Below are 19297 nucleotides of genomic sequence, written 5' to 3'. Positions count from 1 at the left end.
TTCAGCTTAGGCTCTCATCAGCCAGAATACCCTGATTCTTGTCAGGAAAGCTTTGCTCCTTCCCCAGCATTTTACATTATGACCTTATAAAATGAATTTGTTTTCTTTTGCTCATAAATGATGGAAATTTTTAGTCCCTTATTTATTTTTCATAGCATTGTATTATAATCAAACTGGGAAGTTTTCAAACAATTTAAAATAACTTGCCCTTCAAATTTCAAGTATCATTATTTTATGTACCACGAAACAGGTGGGTGTATTGTGTCCAAGAGGACTATGAGGGAGGGATTTGAGGGGGTAGCAGAAGTATGTGACATGTGATGAAGTGCATACTCCTGTATTCTGCTTCATAGTGTTCTGATATTCTGATATTCATTGATACATTTCATAGAGTAAATTCTATTTCTTAGGCTGTATTCTAAAATATTTGAGTAAAATGTCTAAATGTCTAACATCTCAAGTTTTTGAGAAGTATTCATCATATATTTCAGTAATATTATATGTGTACTGTGAAAAGGGGAGATATGGTGTTTTACTGTATAATCCAAGGCAAATATAATTTTTATATTTCTTATACCTGTGTCCTCCGCCCTCTTGTGTTCTCTGGAAACAGTAGCTGCCCTTTCATCTGTCTTCACCACTCTTATTTCACTGTGGTACTGTTTGGGTATTCACTACTCATTTATCTGAAAATGAATGGTTTTATGTTGTGCAGAAGCAGGAATATGAACTCCTCTAGCCACTAGTTCTCTTTATTTTCACTGTAAAATAAACCAATCTAATAGTTGATAGCCTAGCAGAAACCAGCCTAATTAGAAGTCCTGTTTAAATATGGCTGTTTAAAATCAAATGTATTGTAGGATGTGATTGCTTGAGGCAGGACATCTTCCTTAGTATGGACACACTGAAACAAAATTTCTCATTTTTTTGGTGAAAATAGAGTAAGTAACATATGCCCTCTGTTGCTTTCAGTAATGGGTTAGTTATTAAATAAAGCATATGCTGTTTATTATGCATCTTCCAGTTAAGGCAGATGTAAGAGCAGAATTTGATTAGGGGATCAATTTACTCACTAAGGTATTTGTAAGGGAGCATCAGAAGTGACAGCACTAATTCCTAAAATTCAACAGAAAAAGAGTATGAGTATCATATCTCTAGTTTCTTATGTCTGATACAATGTAGACACATGGTAAGTATTTATAAAATGAATGGGTGTTAATGAATGAAAAAACAGGAATATAGGAGCAAGTGCCTATTGATTTTTCTCATGTTTAAAAAAATCACAATAAAGTAAATAGTGATTTATTTCAGTTCAGTTCAGTCGCTCAGTCATGTCCAACTCTTTGCAACCCCCTGGGCTGCAGCACACCAGGCTTCCCTGTCCATCACCAACTCCGGGGGCTTGCTCAGACTCATGTCCATCTAGTCGGTGATGCCATCTAACCATTTCATCCTCTGTCATCCCCTTCTCCTCCTGCCTTCAATCTTTCCCAGGATCAGGGTCTTTTCCAAGGAGTCAGTTTTTCACATCAGGTGGCCAAATTTTGGAGTTTCAGCTTCAGCATCAGTCCTTCCAATGAATATTCAGGACAGATTTCCTTTAGGATTGACTGGTTTGATCTCCTTGCATTTATTTAGATGATTTAAATAACCTCTATTCTTTTGAAACACTTTAAAGTCCATTTAAGTTAAAAGGATCACTGTATGAAGGTTAATTGTATTGCAGGTTACCCTCCCACCCTATTTAAGTATGGCTTTTTGAAATTAAGTATATTATAAATTCAGGTCTTTCATTCATGAAGAAAAATTTAATGTTCCTACTTCTGTTTCCTGTCCACTTCTGTATTCATCCTCCAATCTCAGGAAGACATGTTAACTTTTTTCTGATTTTCTGATTTTGTCCAAGGGACAGCTTGGAACCTAACAGATTTACCTGGTCAGATTCTCTTATAGCCGAGATACAAGGCCTGGGGAATTTTTCATAACTGTGTCAATAACACACATGAAATATGTTAATATTGGAGATAGCACACATATAATAATAGAATATAAAATAAAGTTTACTGGATACAAGCCACTGTAGAATCTTAATTTGAGGTTCAGTTATTGTCTTTTTGTACTTGGAGCTGACTATTAAATGACTCGTAGTTTCCTCCCCCAAGTCTTCTTTGTGCTAATTTTACTCTGATCAGTTTCATTCTCTCTGTGACATGGTAGAAAAAATAAGCTGTTTACATAATGTTAAACTGTTGAGCAAAACTAAAGCCTGCATAAACCAGCCTAAGTAGCAGCCTCAGCCCAGGTGGTCTAATATTTAGTAGTAATCTTAATTTGGAATAAATCCATTATAAAATTTATGTCAATAACAATGAAGTTTGGGGGGGTAGAGTACAATAAAGGAGTAAAGATCTTGAAGCAGCCTTTCAAATTAAATACATTGATATTAATTTCAGAAAGCCAGATGCAAAAGTATATAATGTGAATGAGATAAACTATGTGCATATACATGCATGTTGCAATCATAGAAATGAAATTAATGGAAAACATTAAAATGCTTACTTGTTTAGCTTTGGGCAGTATAATTACAAGCAATTTTTCTTTTTTATACTTCTGTTTTTTTCTGTTGTGAACATGCATGACTTTTATAATTAGAAAAATTGCATTTTCTGATAGTGTATTTCAAATGTAGTTTTGTCTTAATCTTCTAGATAGAAATAACTGATGTGCTTTAAAATGTTTTGGCTAGATAAATGGCAATTTGTTATGGTGGTTTGCTTTTTTTAAAATAATGCCTCAACAGTTTTACATCTTTAAATAATATAAGCTTTTTTATATTACTTTGCTTGGTATCAAAGAAACCTGGGGGAAAATAAATTAAAAATAGTTAATTCATTTATTTGATTCTTAGATGCCAGAAATCCAGAAAAATTCAGTTCACATCAAGAACCCTACAAGAGTAGAAGAAATCATCTGTGGTCTTATCAAAGGAGGAGCTGCTAAACTTCAGGTGAATCATTATCAAGAAGCCTTTAGCATTAAACCTCTATCTTTCATTTTCAAGCAGACTCATTGATTTTATGTCTTGCTACAATCTGAATAAAGAAAGCTTAGATAGACAAGCTTTCCCTGTCCTTTTGGAATGTAAAATCTAAGAGATGTATCTGGAATTGGTCTAAAATACGCAGAATACCCCACTGGAAACAACAAAAGTTAATAACCTTGAAATAATTTTAGCTTTTCTTTAATATTAAGTGCTCAGCTAACTAGTACTATGCATTAAGTATTAAACCATCTTAAGTAAATTGATTAACTATGATTAATAATCTTTAAAATGTGGACAGTTTCAAGGTGTTCTTTTAATATAATAAATCACAGTAGTCAAAGTAATGTGTAACTATTAGAAGATAGCTAATTTTTCTAATTCTTTTTTTAAAGGAATGTTTTACATGTAAGTTAAATAATCTGGATATTCACTAAAAACGTATTCCCTTTTTTAAACATTTCTGAAAAAACTATTTAGCCCAGTCTCCTAAGTTTCAAGAGCTGGTAAACTATTGCTGTGTCTCATTCCTTCATTCATTGGTTTAGTTTATTTAAACAGACAAATCAAGAACGCACAGTTTCAATAACTAGAAGCATGGCATAGTTTATTTCCACTGCACTTCTGTACACTGACCAAGGAGGTTGAAATTGTGCAATGTTTTATTGCTATCGGAAATAGTAACCGTATTGCCTGCAGTTTCAAATTCCTATACTGATTAGTCAGATTTTATTTGGGACTGTGCTGGGGTACTTAAGGTTCACCCTGTAGTTAAGGAAATTCTCAAGACTTGACATATGAACTCCTTTAGGAAACTCAGTGTAGACAGGATAGCCTCCAGTGGAGGGCAGGGCCAGACACTCTAGAGGAGTCTCATTCTTCTAGAAAATGTGCAGTAAGTGTCTGGCCTTGGTGGCTGTGATTTCATAATGCCTTTTCCCCTTTTCTTATAGATAATAACAGACTTTGATATGACACTGAGTCGATTTTCCTACAAAGGAAAAAGATGCCCATCATGTCATAGTAAGTGTGGCATTCATAAATAGATTCACAAAAGTAATCATTAAGTTCCTTTTTTAACCTGTGTTATCTGAGATTTCTTGTGATTTTTTCTTCTTTATGGACATTGAAAGTGAGAGGGGTCTTCTTTTTTTATTATATTTTGAGGATTTGTTTTCCCCATGTTACATAAATGGCTATTTTCCTGTACAGTTTTGGTTGCAAGAGGAATGAAGACTTCTGAAATTTTCTCTCCAAATGTGGTCTATTTATTCAGGAAATATTTAAATGAATTTAAACTTTGAAATAGCCTAAAGAAACAGATTTATCAAATACTTTGTGTTTTCTAGGAATGTTATTAAATTTTTGTGTCATTGATAAGTAAAAGAGTGAGTTACTAAATAAACAGCAACTTAAAATGTGTTGCTGGAATAATATACTTTTTTTGTTTTCCAAACTTGGAAGTGAATTTTTAAAATAATACTCCTCAACCTGACAACCAGAGATATTAGCCTTCTCTTACTTACTGTTGGAACATGTGTAATTTGAGAAATCATTGATAAATTTATTTTAAAAACCACTAAAAATTACACCCTTTGGCCCAATAATTTTTCTCTGGGAAATTTCTAAGTAATCCCAAATGTCAGGAAAAAGCTTTAGATCTAAGCTTTAGCTTTTAAAATCATTAGATTTTCTGGGAATGCCATGTGGATTATAACACTAAGACCAGAAGTTGTAATGATCATGCTTCTTGACTGGGCATTTAACAATAGTAAGTTATTTATATTACTGGTAGCATCAGTCAGAGTATTTCTTTTCTTTTTTTATCTTTTAATTGAAGTACAGTTGATTTACAGTGTTATGTTAATTTCTCCTCCACAGCAAAGTACTCAGTTATACACATATATATATTCTTTTTAGTATTATTTTCCATTATGGTTTATCCCTGGATATTGCATATAGTTCAGAGTATTTTTTTAATGCCTAGTTTGCTTTCTTTCTTTAGATGTCATTGACAACTGTAAGCTAATCACAGATGAATGTCGAGAAAAGGTAAAGACTAACTGTAATCCAGGGTTACTCAAAGACGTCATTACCTTTTTGCTGAGAATTTTTTCAGGTTCATTCACACAAACAAGAATAGATGCAAAAGTTCTTATAGCCATATCTGGCACAGAGTAAACACTCAATAGATCTTAGGCTTATTGTATGGATTATATGCTCCCAACTTATTTTAACAAAAAAAAGTAATAACTTTTTAATAATAAAACTTTCATGAGAAACTTTTAAACTGATTACCAAAATAGTCTGATGTCCTTACATTACTGCAGAATTAAAACAAAAATATTGTGATGGAAACTCCCTGGTGATCCAATGGTTAGGATTCTGTGTTTCCAATGGAAGGAGCAGAGGTTTAGTCCCTGGTCAGGGAACTAAGATCCACAAGCCTTGCAAGCAAAAAAAGAAAAAAGTACTGTGGTTTTATGTATTTTGTTCCCTTAAATTGATAGGAAACTGCCTCAGTTCTCTGTTTTCCTTGAGTAGGTTTCTGCCTATGTCTATTTTAACAAGACTCCAAATATGAATCAAATTTAATACCTTCATAAGAGAACAAAAGATTTTTTTGTAGTGATAATTTGATTATTTCAGGTCACTGAATTACTGACCTGAAAGTAAGGTAACTTCTTGTAGATATGTTTGAAAGCGAAAGTGAAGTTGCTCAGTTGTGTCTGACTCTTTGCGACCCCATGGACTGCAGCGTACCACGCTCCACTGTTCATGGGATTTTCCAGGCAAGAGTACTGGAGTAGGGTGCCATTTAGTTACATGTAAACTAAGATCAACAGAGATCACTTCAGCGGACATATGCATTGGCTAGGCATGATCTTCACCATATAAAGCAGCGTGTGGAAAACATTTGTTTACATTGCTTTGTTTTCTATTAGACTAAGCAGCTTAATGACAACTCTGTAATCTTAATGATTAAATTATTTACTTATTTCTAGTTACTGCAACTAAAGGAAAAATATTATGCTATTGAAGTTGATCCTCTTCTTACTATAGAAGAGAAGTACCCTTATATAGTAGAATGGTAAGTGTGCATTGGGTGATGGGAGGGTTAAAAATATAAAATAACATTACAGTTACAACTAATGGTTTATTTTTCCCCTGTACTGTACATAAATAGATTCATAAATTAGCCAGTGAGTTAGAGCAGTGATTAAATATGACAGCATGAACTCTGATTCTCTAATCACTGCAGCAATCTAGAATTTGTTTTAAGATGAAGATCAGTGAGAATAAATTTAAAGTCATACCCTCAAGCCTTAAATTAAAAACAATTTTTTTTAAGTATATGTGGCTGAATGTGCAAAGAAAAAGAATTAGGATTTAAGTTAACTCTGAACTCAGTTGAAGCCAGCAGATGACATAGTTACTGAGAAATGTGCTTCTGATGTTGGTCACATTAATTGAAATTGCAGCATTCCAAGCAAATTACAGCGAAAGCAGTGTGTTGAGTCCAGGGAGAATGCTATTTAAAGAAATGTTGACAAACTTAGTCTGTGTCATAGGAGTCCACTAAGACAATCACAGGAATTTGAGGAAGATTTCAAGGAATAGAGATGATGCTTTGATTTCAGAGGCAACAACTTATGGTTTTGGAGTCTTAAGAGAACAGGAATGATGTTACTGGTCTTCATAATCCCGTTACCTAACCTGAATACCTTGCACACTTAATCAGTGTCTATGGTATGAAGCACTGAAAAGAGATTAGATTTACTTTACTTACCTGTCCATAAAAGGAATTGAATCTAGACTTGGAAGGCTTATACCAACTTATTTCAACATGATAAAAGAAAGGACTGTTCCGCAATTAGACTTTTCTAGCAATGGTATAAGCTTCCTTGGGAGAATGAGCTCACTAAAAAGATGGGAGCTGATGCAGGGAAGAAGGTCACCTAGGAATATTATAGATGGATTTTTAGATATCAGCTATAGAGCTTCTGAAGGCTTATTATACTGAGATGCTGTAATTATAGGTGGTTTTATGTAATTACAGAGCACCCATATATAAAACTTTCCATAGCAAGAATTTTCTCTTTCTCACTAGGCAATTTAGGCTACTCATGAAAATTTAGATTACAAACAGGTGGGAAAAAATGGCTTTGCTATTCATTCTTACTGCTGTCAGAGAAGTGATTATGCCTTCCTAGCTTCAATTCAGTTCTTCTCTGTAGACTAAAGAAAGATTTACAACTAGTATCCTTTCATTATCTAATTAACATTAAAACTAAACCAGAGTTTGAGAACTGGGAAATATGATAAGAACATGCGTATCACATTTTGAGACACATGGGGTATACATTCATTAGTGATGAACTTAAATCTCTAAAATTTAACTTCAAAATTACAATGAATGAAGTACTTATTTTCTCATGCAGAAGAACATTTTTAATAAAGATAATAGTGTTCAGTTCAGTTCAGTCGCTCAGTCGTGTCCCACTCTTTGCAACCCCATGAACCGTAGCATGCCAGGCCTCCCTGTCCATCACCAACTCCTGGAGTTTACCCAAACTCATGTCCGTTGAGTTGGTGATGCCATTCAGCCATCTTATCCTCTGTCGTCCCCTTTTTCTCCTGCCCTCAACCCTTCCCAGCATCAGGGTATTTTCAGATGAATCAGCTCTTCGCATCAGGTGGCCAAAGTAATGGAGTTTCATCTTCAACATCAGTCCTTCCAATGAACACCCAGGACTGATCTCCTTTAGGATGGACTGGTTGTATCTCCTTGCAGTCCAAGGAACTCTCAGGAGTCTTCTCCAACACCACAGTTCAAAAGCATCAATTCTTCGGTGCTCAGCTTTCCTTATAGTCCAACTCTCACATCCATACATGACCACTGGGAAAACCATAGCCTTGACTAGATGGACCTTTGTTGACAAAGTAATATCTCTGCTTTTTAATATGCTGTCTAGGTTGGTCATAACTTTCCTTCCAAGGAGTAAGTGTCTCTTAATTTCCTGGCTGCAATCACCATCTGCAGTGATTTTGGAGCCCCCAAAAATAAAGTCAGCCACTGTTTCCCCATCTATTTGCCATGAAGTGATGGGACCGGATGCCATGATCTTAGTTTTCTGAATGTTGAGCTTTAAGCCAACTTTTTCACTCTCCACTTTCACTTTCATCAAGAGGCTTTTTAGTTCTTCACTTTCTGCTATAAGGGTGGTATCATCTGCATATCTGTGGTTACTGATATTTCTCCTGGCAATCTTGATTCCAACTTGTGCTTCTTCTAGCCCAGTGTTTCTCATGATGTACTCTGCATATAAGTTAAATAAGCAGGGTGACAATATACAGCCTTGACGTACTCCTTTTCCTATTAGGAACCAGTCTGTTGTTCCATGTCCAGTTCTAACTGTTGCTTCCTGACCTGCATAGGTTTCTCAAGAGGCAGGTCAGGTGGTCTGGTATTCCCATCTCTTTCAGAATTTTCCACAGTTTATTGTGATCCACACAGTCCAAGGCTTTGGCATAGTCAATAAAGCAGAAATAGATGTTTTTCTGGAACTCTCTTGCTTTTTCCATGATCCAATAATAGTCTTACTTTGCCTTAATTGATATTCTCCTTTTCTTTGATAATTTGACATTCTCTTTATACTTTCCAGGTATACTAAATCACATAGTTTGCTTGTTGAACAGGCTTTACCAAAAGCCAAACTTAAAGAAATTGTGGAAGAATCTGACATTATGCTCAAGTAAGTTTCTTAGATGTTTTGTTGTTAATTGTCTACAGACTTGAACTACCGTCATATATTTATTCACATGTGTTTTTTAATTAAGGCAATCTATAACAATGTTATGTATAAAAACATATCCAAAATATGCCACTTGGTGAGATAAAGAATTTAGAATAACAGATCATTTCAAGGCTAAAAATTTATGAAACCATGATCCTTTTGAAATGTTTTATCAAAATACTTTTGAAAGACATGATTATGAAAGGAAGGTTTATAAATCAACTTGAAAAGGATTTTAAACTTATAATTGTTGCTGTTACATGATCTGTTTTCTGAATTCTCAGACTCCCTTGAAAACTACTATTTCCAGGAAGGGTGAATATGTTTTAGCAGATAATAAAAACATTTGTAATCATGAATTATATAAACATTTTTAAGTTAATTTCAGTACTCTTGACCACCTCTTAAATTTTTCAACTTGATAGGCAAATATGATGATGCTTTTTTTTTTTTTTTATGATACTACATTTTAAGGTGATCTGCTTCTAAGGAGGAAAGCATTAAATTGTCATAAAGAGTGTGAGGACAGCTAGTAAGTATTCCTTTGTAGGCAACTTAATTCTATAGTCCATTAAGAGTGAAATAAGTTTTGATTTTAAGATCAAGACATTACCTGTAGCTGCCAGATCTTAGGTAAGAGAGATGCCAGATGTAAAGAGAATACAGCTGAGTTCCTGCCGCTCTGCTTTTCCTATGATAGAGAATAGATGAACAAGATGGCAAGCAGGAGCTCTTCTAGCTCACCATTTGTGGGTTTTTCAAGGTGTGGTTCATCTATTTGCTGTTAAATGGTATACATAGTGAACTGTAGATTTATGTCCATATTCCAAGTAAGTCTAAAATCATCTAATTTGTACTTAGAATTTACTGAAAGTAGGATAAAAAGTTAACCAGATTGAAAAACTTGTATTAGTATCATCATAGACATCAATAACAGCCCTCTTGGGTAGTATTTTGAAATGAGAATATAAATGAGCCATAGAACCAAGTAGAACTATTTCACTTTTTTAACATCTAGGTGAAAAGGAGATATATCTTGCTTTTTAACACTCAGTTCCCACCTCCATCTTACAGGGAAGGATATGAGAATTTCTTTGATAAGCTGCAACAATACGGTATTCCTGTGTTCATATTTTCGGCTGGTATCGGTGATGTGCTAGAGGAAGTTATCCGTCAAGCTGGTGTATATTACCCAAATGTCAAAGTGGTGTCCAACTTCATGGATTTTGATGACAATGTAAGAATATCAAATCATTCTTATAATTTTAATATCAGAAAATATTTTAATCATGTAAATATATTTTAATTTACTCTTTAGTGTATTATATATTTGTTAAATTAGGCCAACTTGGTGGGCCTTCTATGGGACTTATCTCTCCACGGGTATGTCTGTGTCCATGTTTTAAAGTAATATACCCTTCTTAAACTTTGTTCCTGAAGCTGCAATCTAAGAAGTAGTAAAACTTCTTTAAATTTAATGCAGCAATTCTGAACATTTAACATCTATAGATAGATAAAAAGTGAATTAGAACTGATGTTATTGAATGAGTTCTAAGAAAGACAATATATTATGATAAACTTAAGATGAAACTGTTTAGGTTGGAAACAAATGAAAAGTAAAAACTGGGTTTTCAGCACATTGTGTTTAACATGTGAAGTGGTCTCTAGAAAGTCACTAACTTCTCAGAGCCCTTTTTACCTATCATGAATGTGAAAATACAAAAAGTAGAATTTGCAGAACCTATTAAAAGGATTTATATTTTTCACAGGGGCTGCTCAAAGGATTTAAAGGAGAACTAATTCATGTGTTTAACAAACATGATGGTTCCTTGAAGAATACAGAATATTTCAATCAACTAAAAAACAATAGCAACATAATTCTCCTGGGAGACTCCCAAGGGGACTTAAAAATGGCAGATGGAGTAGCCAATGTGGAACACATCCTGAAAATTGGGTATCTAAATGATAGAGTAAGTATACAGATCTGTCATTTAATTTTAAGAAAAAAAAATTTAGGATGAAACTTGTAGAAAGTTGTTACCACAGGTACCTGAGAAAGTAGTTATTTTAAAGACATTTCAGTTGCTCTTTATCCCTTCACTTTGATGATGATTAAAGGACTTGACATGCACATACGCATGCTGTAGGTTTTGGTGGGGAGGGAGAGTATACCTTCTCAGTGAGGCATCTCTGGCCTTTCCCCACTGGAAACTGGTATCATTCCCTAATCAGAAGAATCAAAAATGTCTCTAGATATTGCCAAATATTCCTTGGGCACTCTCTTCCCAGTTGAGAACCATTGGGCTAGAGAGAAATTATTTTGGAAGAAAAACCAAAGTTTAGAAACTTTCTGTGTCAATGAATTAAAAAAAACTTTTAAAGTATTCATATCAAAGCTTTTACGAAAACAAATTAAGTTACTACATTTTACCCAAAAGATGTAATGTAAATAGTGAGATTTATACTGAGATTATTTACTTCTCCTCCCTGCATGTTAATTTTTGTGACTTTTTTTTTGATTGTTGATTAGGTGGATGAGCTTTTAGAAAAGTACATGGACTCTTATGATATTGTTCTAGTAAAAGATGAATCACTGGATGTAGCCAACTCTATCTTACAGAAGATTCTATAAACAACCATTCTTCAAGAAGACCTCTCGCCCGTGGGTGCAATTGATGAAAGAGCTGCTCATCTGTTCATCTGGCTAAAAGACTTTTTTTATTTATAATATATTCTTGCTCCTGAAGTTTTTCCTCTGTATTACTGAAGTATTTTCAGATTTGTTGAATCCATCAACTGGAAGTTCCTATTTCTCCACCTCTCTCAACACACTCCTCACTATATATTTTTTAACAGATTTTAAAAAATTCTTAGAGCTAAAATTGGAAAAATAACTCCCTAAATTTCCAGAATGACTTTTGTAGCTTAATGTTATTATGACATTTTCGAGGAATCTTTTTATATTGGGAAAGTTTGTAGAAGTTTTAAAAGTTTTATGAAATGATGAAATAATGTGCATGATTTTAAGTGTTGTCATTTTTATAATTTGGGTGAATTACGCTGATGGTATTAATCATCTCCTAAAACTTATGTTTAGTTCTTTTGTTTGGTAAAAATCAGTATTTACCAAAAAATATTGGTACTTGATGTTTGAAAAATATCCATTGGTATCGACATGTCACTAATTATTACAGAATGTTCCATATCAAAGCACTGACGATAAATATGAAATGAAAAACCTTTGTAATTCTGTCAAGACTATTATTATTCATTAGCAAAGCCTGCCATGATTTTCTTGCATATATGTGTGATATATGAATCCTGATATCTTTGTCATAGTGCCTACTTATTTCAGATTTATACACTATAAGAATAAAAAAGATTTTTACAGAGAAAATTTAATTTGCCCTTCAGAAAATAGTGGGGCCTGGGAAAATTGTTTTCCCCCTGTGAAAATATTAGTAAAAGAGGTACTTTATTGTACATCTCAGTGTTTCACAAACAGCCATAGGCAGAAAAAATGTCGCTGGGTCTCATGGTGACTAAAATAGCATACTTCAGCATTAGGAACCAGTATGCTTCTCTGCAGCCTGACTTTCCATTCCAAATTTTGGCTGCCCTGTAATTGGTTTACACAAGGCTAAGTCTTGCCATTGTGATAAATTTGATCCTGACCCTAGCCCTTGAACTGCAGTCTGTGAGCAACTAGTTGGTGTTCTTAGCATCTGAGCCATGATACAGACAAAGCATGTCCAGCTGGTTCTGATATCCAGTATGGGCAGTAATGTCTAGTCCAGTCATACGTGGTAGAGAGGCAAGGTCTTGTGATGCAAACCTTTTTCCTGCATCCCATCTGTATTCTCCATCACTGCTTCTCTTTTTTATAATAAACAATGAAACAAAGCACACAGTGGCAGAAAGTAGACGGTCCCCACTTAGGTATTTCCAGAATGGAACTCAACACCAAGCTTCTTGCTTTAAAGCAGATAGCATGGCATGTGTGTGCATGCTAAATCGCTTCAGTCGTGTCCTACTCCATGACTCCATGGACAGTAGCCCACCAGGTTCCTTTGTCCATGAGATTCTCCACGCAAGAATACTGCAGTGGGTTACCATGCCCTCCTCCAGGGGATCTTCCCCGCCCAGGGATTGAATCCCAGTCTCTTTGTCTCCTGCATTGGCAGGCAGGTTCTTTACCACTAGTGCCATCTGGGAAGCCCATGGCATGGAGGCAGGGTGGGGTGTCAATTACCTGGAGGACTTTTTCACATAGAAAAAATTGGGACTCCCTTATCAAATGATAGCTCCTTACTCCTGTGTTTGCTATTAGAGCTTGCCATATTGGCTATTTTCCAAAGGAGTTTATAATATGCGTCCACAAACAAGCACACTGTGGTGTAAGTGTAAGGAATACTAAAGTTCTGACCTGCTTTCTTGTCACTGCTCAGTCAGTCACCTCCCTTTAAAATAAAAGCCACAAGAACAGTCTCTACAGCTTCTTCTAGCCACTACCAATTTAGAAATGTCAAGACTTGCTGTGGGGTTAAATGTGTAGGGTGAGAGAGGAGCACTGGCTTGGATGGACGGTGCTGGGAAGGGAGTGGGAATATACACTCTATTTTGGACACACTGAGTTTGGGATGCCTATGAAATGTACAGATGATACCGTAAGTGGACTAGAACTCAGAGAAGAAAATTTGAGTACTGTAAATCTTATCTGCATTTAAATGATATTTAAATAGGGCCACTGTAAGCTGCAAGGAACTCCCCTGCTGCTGCTAAGTCGCTTCAGTCCTGTCCGACTCTGTGCGACCCCAGAGACGGCAGCCCACTAGGCTCCTCCATCCCTGGGAATTCTCCAGGCAAGAACACTGGAGTGGGTTGCCATTTCCTTCTCCAATGCATGAAAATGAAAAGTGAAAGTGAAGTCGCTCAGTCGTGTCCGACCCTCAGCGACCCCATGGACTGCAGCCTACCAGGCTCCTCCGTCCATGGGATTTTCCAGGCAAGAGTACTGGAGTGGGGTGCCATTGCCTTCTCCAGAAACTCCCCTAAACTACTGAAATTCCAACATGAAGGATGACCACACAGTATCAAACACTATTTTGATAATATCCAAAAACAGGAGTAAATAATTGGGAGTAGCATTCTTATTTTATAAAAAAGACTTCAGAGATCCAAGAGAAGAGAAGAAGGCTTCAAAGAAAGCCACTCTGTTCCTAGAAACCTGATATTAAAGTGCTTACATATAATTTTGCAGTCAGGCCAACTTCCCTGACAAAATGACGTATGTTCCGTTAGCAACGGAAAGAATGGAAGTGCCAGGCGGCACTCAATAAGCTAGATTTAGAAAGCTAAATACTGCGTGGTATCATTTATATATGTAGATACAAAAAAATAAAAAAGTTGAAGTCAGAGGGGAGAAAAGGTGATTACCAGGGCCTAGGGGGTGGGGGAAATAAAAGGATACAAACTTTCAACTGTAAGATAAATAAGGTCTGTGAATCCAGTGTATATCATGGTGACTATAGTTGATAGCACTATCATATAGTTGAAATTTGCTGACAGTAGAAGTTAAATGTTCTCTAAAAAAATGTGATGTATATGTTAATTTAAGTTGATGGGAATCCTTTCACAATGTATATTTATGTCAAATCATCACAAACCGTTGAAATGTCTTAAACAGTTTTTTAAATTACACCTCAATAAAGCTAAAAAGTAAAAGCCAATAAGACAAAGACCCAAGAAGAGCCAGTATTTCAGTCTGAATCTAAAGGCCAGAAAAGACCAGTGTTTCAGGTCAGCAGTCAGGCAGGCAGTTTAAACACAAAAACAAATACCAGCTAAAGTTTCCTTCCATTCTTGAAGCTCTAAGGCTCACAGTCCTTAAATTCCCCAGAGAAACTTATTTTTTATTCAGCCAACCTGCTACTGTAGAAAATAGCCAGTGAAGAAATTCAAACAGGACCAGCTAGAGATCTAGGGTAGAGAATAAGCACAAGATATTCATCTCCATGAACATGTGAGTATAAAGATGTTACAAATCAAATGCATTCCAAAGGGCAATTCAACAGATCATTAACCTATCTAGTGCACTCAAGGAATTCTGTTAAATGAAAAAGCTGCGTGACTGTGTGCTCCACAGAGGAGGGTTAAGGAACATTAGTGACGATGGCGGCGGCGGCCGGGAAGGCCATGGGCACCTCTTTCCCCTCCCAAAAGCACACAGAATCCCTGAAGCTGCCTCTGCAAAGAGTAAACCAGGGCCTTCCCTGGTGGTCCAGTAGTTGCAAGTCTACCATGCAATGCAGGGGACACAGGTTTGATCCCTAGTCGGGGAACTAAGACCCCACATGCCACAGAGCAACTGAATTGTGTGCCATAACTAGAGAGGCCGTGGGCTGCCACTAAGACCTGATGCAGCCAAATATTTTTTTTTAAGAGTAAATCAGAACACCAGCCCCGGAGCTCCTTGCCCTCTGGCTTCAGATTGGCTTCAGCTGATGGGAGCAGGACGGAGAAGATGAGTGTTTCCTCTCTCACCACTCTGCCCACTGCCAGCCACAGTTCTGGGGGTGGCTGTGTCCCTCCACCCACTCCTACCAGGCAGCCCCGCCCAGGCTCCCCCTGACCCTTCAGTCCCAGCATTAGATCGGCTTCCCACTCTTGACACCCAACAGCAGTCATGGGTACCTTGGCATCCTGACTGCACCGCCCCGCCCCAACCCCACCACACTCGTGTAAAGAGTCCTTTCATTCACTTCTCTTCAGACGTCCCACTTGAGTGTATGTTTCCAGCCAAGACCCTGACAGATACACCCCCTTTCTACTGTACAGCGATCTTCCACTTCTTTCAACTCACTCCTGCTGGGTTTTTAACCAAGGGGATTCTGGGGGCATGGCGTATTCTTATGGGAGAAATGGACCTTCAAATAAAACACAAAACCTGATAATTCAATATTTTATATATGAAAAATTCATTTTCCAACATTTGTTCCACTGAATGAGTGCACAGCATTTTCAGGAACTATCTCAGGGCTACATCAGTACAAAATAGTTTAAATTAGTCAAACAAAGTCGCTTCAAAAGGAAAATCACTGGTTACTTCAGGGTGAGTGCCACCACCATGAGGGGACATAGGCAGCAAGGTGGTTACTGCATAACATGACAGGTCAGCAGGCACAGTGTCCCACACAGAGCGGCCCCAGGCCTTAGGGCACTTCCTTCTCCGGGACAGAGGGGTGACAGAAACACATCACTTCGTTTATGCTCACCTGTTGGGATGACATTTCTGTCTTGGCTACAGTGAGATAACTCGAGTGTGGCTGAGCCATCAGCCCTACTTGTATCTATCTGATCACAGGATTCAGGGCGGGAAGAGAGGGTGCTATGGGAGAGAGTGATGAGAATAAGAAAGAGTAAAGCAGACAATCTTACGTGACAAATGCAGAATCAATTTCTCTGCTCATGGCACAACATGCCTTATGTCTGGTCCACTGATTTTCTTTGTAACCTCCAAGTTACCTGGCCAATAGAAGGACAAGGTGGGATGTGATTAACCAGAAAAGTGTGTGTGTGTGTGTGTGTGTGTGTGTGTGTAGGCATGGTGGAGACAGGGCATTACCAGGTGTGTGTGTGTGTGTGTGTGTGTATAGGCATCGTGGAGACTGGGCATTACCAGGGGGGGGTGTGTGTGTGTGTGTGTGTGTGTGTGTAGGCATGGTGGAGACAGGGCATTACCAGGGGTGTGTGTGTGTGTGTGTATAGGCATCGTGGAGACTGGGCATTACCAGGGGTGTGTGTGTGTGTGTGTGTGTGTGTGTGTGTGTGTAGGCATGGTGGAGACAGGGCATTACCAGGGGGGTGTGTGTGTGTGTGTGTGTGTGTGTGTGTGTGTGTGTGTGTGTGTATAGGCATCGTGGAGACTGGGCATTACCAGGTGTGTGTGTGTGTGTGTGTGTGTGTGTGTGTGTGTAGGCATGGTGGAGACAGGGCATTACCAGCTGTGTGTGTGTGTGTAGGCATCGTGGAGACTGGGAATTACCAGGTGTGTGTGTGTGTGTGTAGGCGTAGTGGAGACTGGGCATTACCAGGTCTTATATAGGCTGCTAAGAAGTTTCCTGGGGCTGTCTGGGAATGCTGCTGGGACCTGCCCTCTCTTTTCTAGCCACCTGGAGAACACTTTGAAAACACCAGCAAGTTAACATTTTTAATCCTCTTTATGTAGATATCCCAGACACATTTTCCTCTGTTCCCTCCAAGATGATTACAACTTCTGTATGATGCTGTTTTCCTTTAATAACAAAGCCACCCACCCAGAAGGCTCACAAAACAATAGCTGACAATGCAGCACTTTGACTATTCTACACCACCCATGCGAAGGCCCCTGCACTGATTTTATGTAGTGTCACTGGCATCAGCCTAAAATTCTCACCATGAATATCAACCCACCCCGATGTATGTCCCAGGAGCTATGTGATCCGTCGACTACTTGCTGACCATCCCCTTCTGAGAGACCCGCACACCCTCAGTGCACATTCTGCCACAACAGGGGCTTGGTATCACGCGAGTGGCTCATGGCAGGTTTAGAGTTCATCGTGTTTTGTCTCCTGGTCTTTGAGTTTAAATTCCTCAGCCGTGACCTTCCCATCTCCATTTCGGTCCTGGTTGGTGAACATATTCTTCACGATCATCTCAGCATCGAATCCAGGAGCGAGTTTCCCTTTTCCAGATGCCACCTGGGCATGAATGTACTCTGAGAACTGGAGAGAAAGAGGCAGTACAGACCATGAGACAGGGTAGCCGAAGACACCAAGCTGGAGCCTGAACAAGGCGGTCCTGGGACAGTGGGGTTGGAATTTGAGTCTGAGCCAGCACAACAGACAAAATCTTCTGAGCTATACGATCTAGATTTTTTTCCTCCAGCACGCGTGCTCAGTCGCTTCAGTTGTGTCCAATTCTGTGACCCCATGGACTGTAGCCCACCAGGCTCCTCTGTCCATGGGATTCTCTAGGCAAGAATACTGGAGTGGGTTGCCATGCCCTCCTCCAGGGGATCTTCCTGACCCAGAGGTAGAACCCGTATCTCCTGCATCACCTGCACTGCAAGCAGATTCTTCACCTCTGAGCCACCGGGGATGGCTTTAACCTCTGGATGCAGGTTAAAAACCTTGGACAAAATGACTATAGGAGTGCTTAGGTTCCAGGCAGCCAGTACCTAGCAGTCACTGGAACTATCCTGTTTCCCTAAATCAACACTTAGTTTGCCACCTACGACTGATCCCCTAATCATCCTTGCCTCTGAAAATTCATTCATTCATACAATAAAACCTTACTGTCTACTGTATGCTGAGCAGCATTCTAGAGCCTAAAGATTCATCAATAAACAAAACATCCTGCTCTTGTAATTCTAGCGTACACTAGTGGAAAAGATACACTATTAAAAAGGAACATTTAGAATGTTTTGCAAACACTAAAAAAGGAACATTTAAAAGGTAAGTAAACTACATATTAAGTTAGAAAATAAAATGCTCCAGAGAAAGGAAAGAGTCAGCCAAGTCAGGAAGATCAAGAGTACAGCCAGGGGAATTGGTTTAAGTATCAATTCGGTGGTCAGGGTAAATGCACAGTGCTAAAGAGAAGTGTGTATCGAGGCTTAAAGGAAGTGAGGGAACAAGCCTAGCAGTTACCTAGGGGAAATGTCTGCTGAGCAGAGAACAGCCGGTGCAAAGGCCCCGGGTGGACACATGCCCAGTGTGTTTACAGCACAGCAAAGGGAGAGTCGATGGAAGGCGGGCACAGCGAGCAGATGGTAGAGGGCTTTGTGGGGCCCTTGGGGGCCACTGCAAAGACTTTGAATATAAAGGCATGTATGATTAGGCCAACAAATACAGCTGTTCTCTTACTGCTCGGCCAGCCCTTGCTTCACCTACACCCTACTCACAAGAAACCCTGCCCCAGCTAGTGATTGCTCTTCTCTTTATGCCAAAACAGCTCCACCTGCTAGTTTATTAAAGGGAAATATCTGCCCTCATCATGGTCTTAACCTGAGGGCCTGTGAGGGTTGTGTCCTAGCTGCTGGTTTCCTTGGTAACTGATGAGCCAACCTGACATTAATTCCCCTATTAATGGTAGCCTCCTTCACCTCCCGGAGAAGGCAATGACACCCCACTCCAGTACTCTTGCCTGGAAAATCCCATGGACAGAGGAGCCTGGTAGGCTGCAGTCCATGGGGTCGCTGAGCGTCAGACATGACTGAGTGACTTCCCTTTCACTTTTCACTTTCATGCATTGGAGAAGGAAATGGCAACCCACCCCAGTGTTCTTGCCTGGAGAATCCCAGGGACGGGGAGCCTGGTGGGCTGCTGTCTCTGGGGTCGCACAGAGTCGGACACGACTGAAGCGACTTAGCAGCAGCAGCAGCCTTCTCCCCCAGGTAGTAAAGGTTCCTGCTATGTCC

The 19297-nt window shown here is 38.5% G+C and overlaps 2 protein-coding genes across 4 annotated transcripts in view; one reads left to right on the top strand and one right to left on the bottom strand.

Annotated features, from left to right (window-relative positions):
• The window catches only part of NT5C3A (5'-nucleotidase, cytosolic IIIA), a 39251-nt gene extending 27022 nt beyond the window's left edge, over positions 1-12229 (top strand). For 2 of the 3 annotated variants that reach the window (XM_027539502.1, XM_027539501.1), the window contains exons 3-10: positions 2909-3007; positions 3994-4063; positions 5046-5092; positions 6046-6131; positions 8707-8796; positions 9913-10075; positions 10608-10808; positions 11369-12163. In XM_027539502.1, coding sequence (XP_027395303.1) covers positions 2909-3007; positions 3994-4063; positions 5046-5092; positions 6046-6131; positions 8707-8796; positions 9913-10075; positions 10608-10808; positions 11369-11470 — 858 coding nt within the window. In that variant the 3' untranslated portion in view covers positions 11471-12163. Of the gene's footprint in view, positions 1-2908; positions 3008-3993; positions 4064-5045; positions 5093-6045; positions 6132-8706; positions 8797-9912; positions 10076-10607; positions 10809-11368 lie in introns of all 3 variants that reach the window. The other variant, XM_027539500.1, reaches the window with a different exon arrangement.
• A 3567-nt stretch (positions 12230-15796) lies between these two features.
• The window catches only part of FKBP9 (FKBP prolyl isomerase 9), a 43870-nt gene continuing 40369 nt past the window's right edge, over positions 15797-19297 (bottom strand). The window contains exon 10 of the mRNA XM_027539499.1: positions 15797-17600. Within this exon, the coding sequence (XP_027395300.1) occupies positions 17424-17600 (177 nt within the window). The 3' untranslated portion in view covers positions 15797-17423. The remainder of the gene's footprint in view (positions 17601-19297) is intronic.

The sequence above is a fragment of the Bos indicus x Bos taurus genome, chromosome 4 (genome assembly GCF_003369695.1).
Source record: "Bos indicus x Bos taurus breed Angus x Brahman F1 hybrid chromosome 4, Bos_hybrid_MaternalHap_v2.0, whole genome shotgun sequence".
Lineage (NCBI taxonomy): Eukaryota > Metazoa > Chordata > Mammalia > Artiodactyla > Bovidae > Bos > Bos indicus x Bos taurus.
Note: the sequence above shows the minus strand (reverse complement) of the source record. Positions and strands in the feature narration are given on the sequence as shown.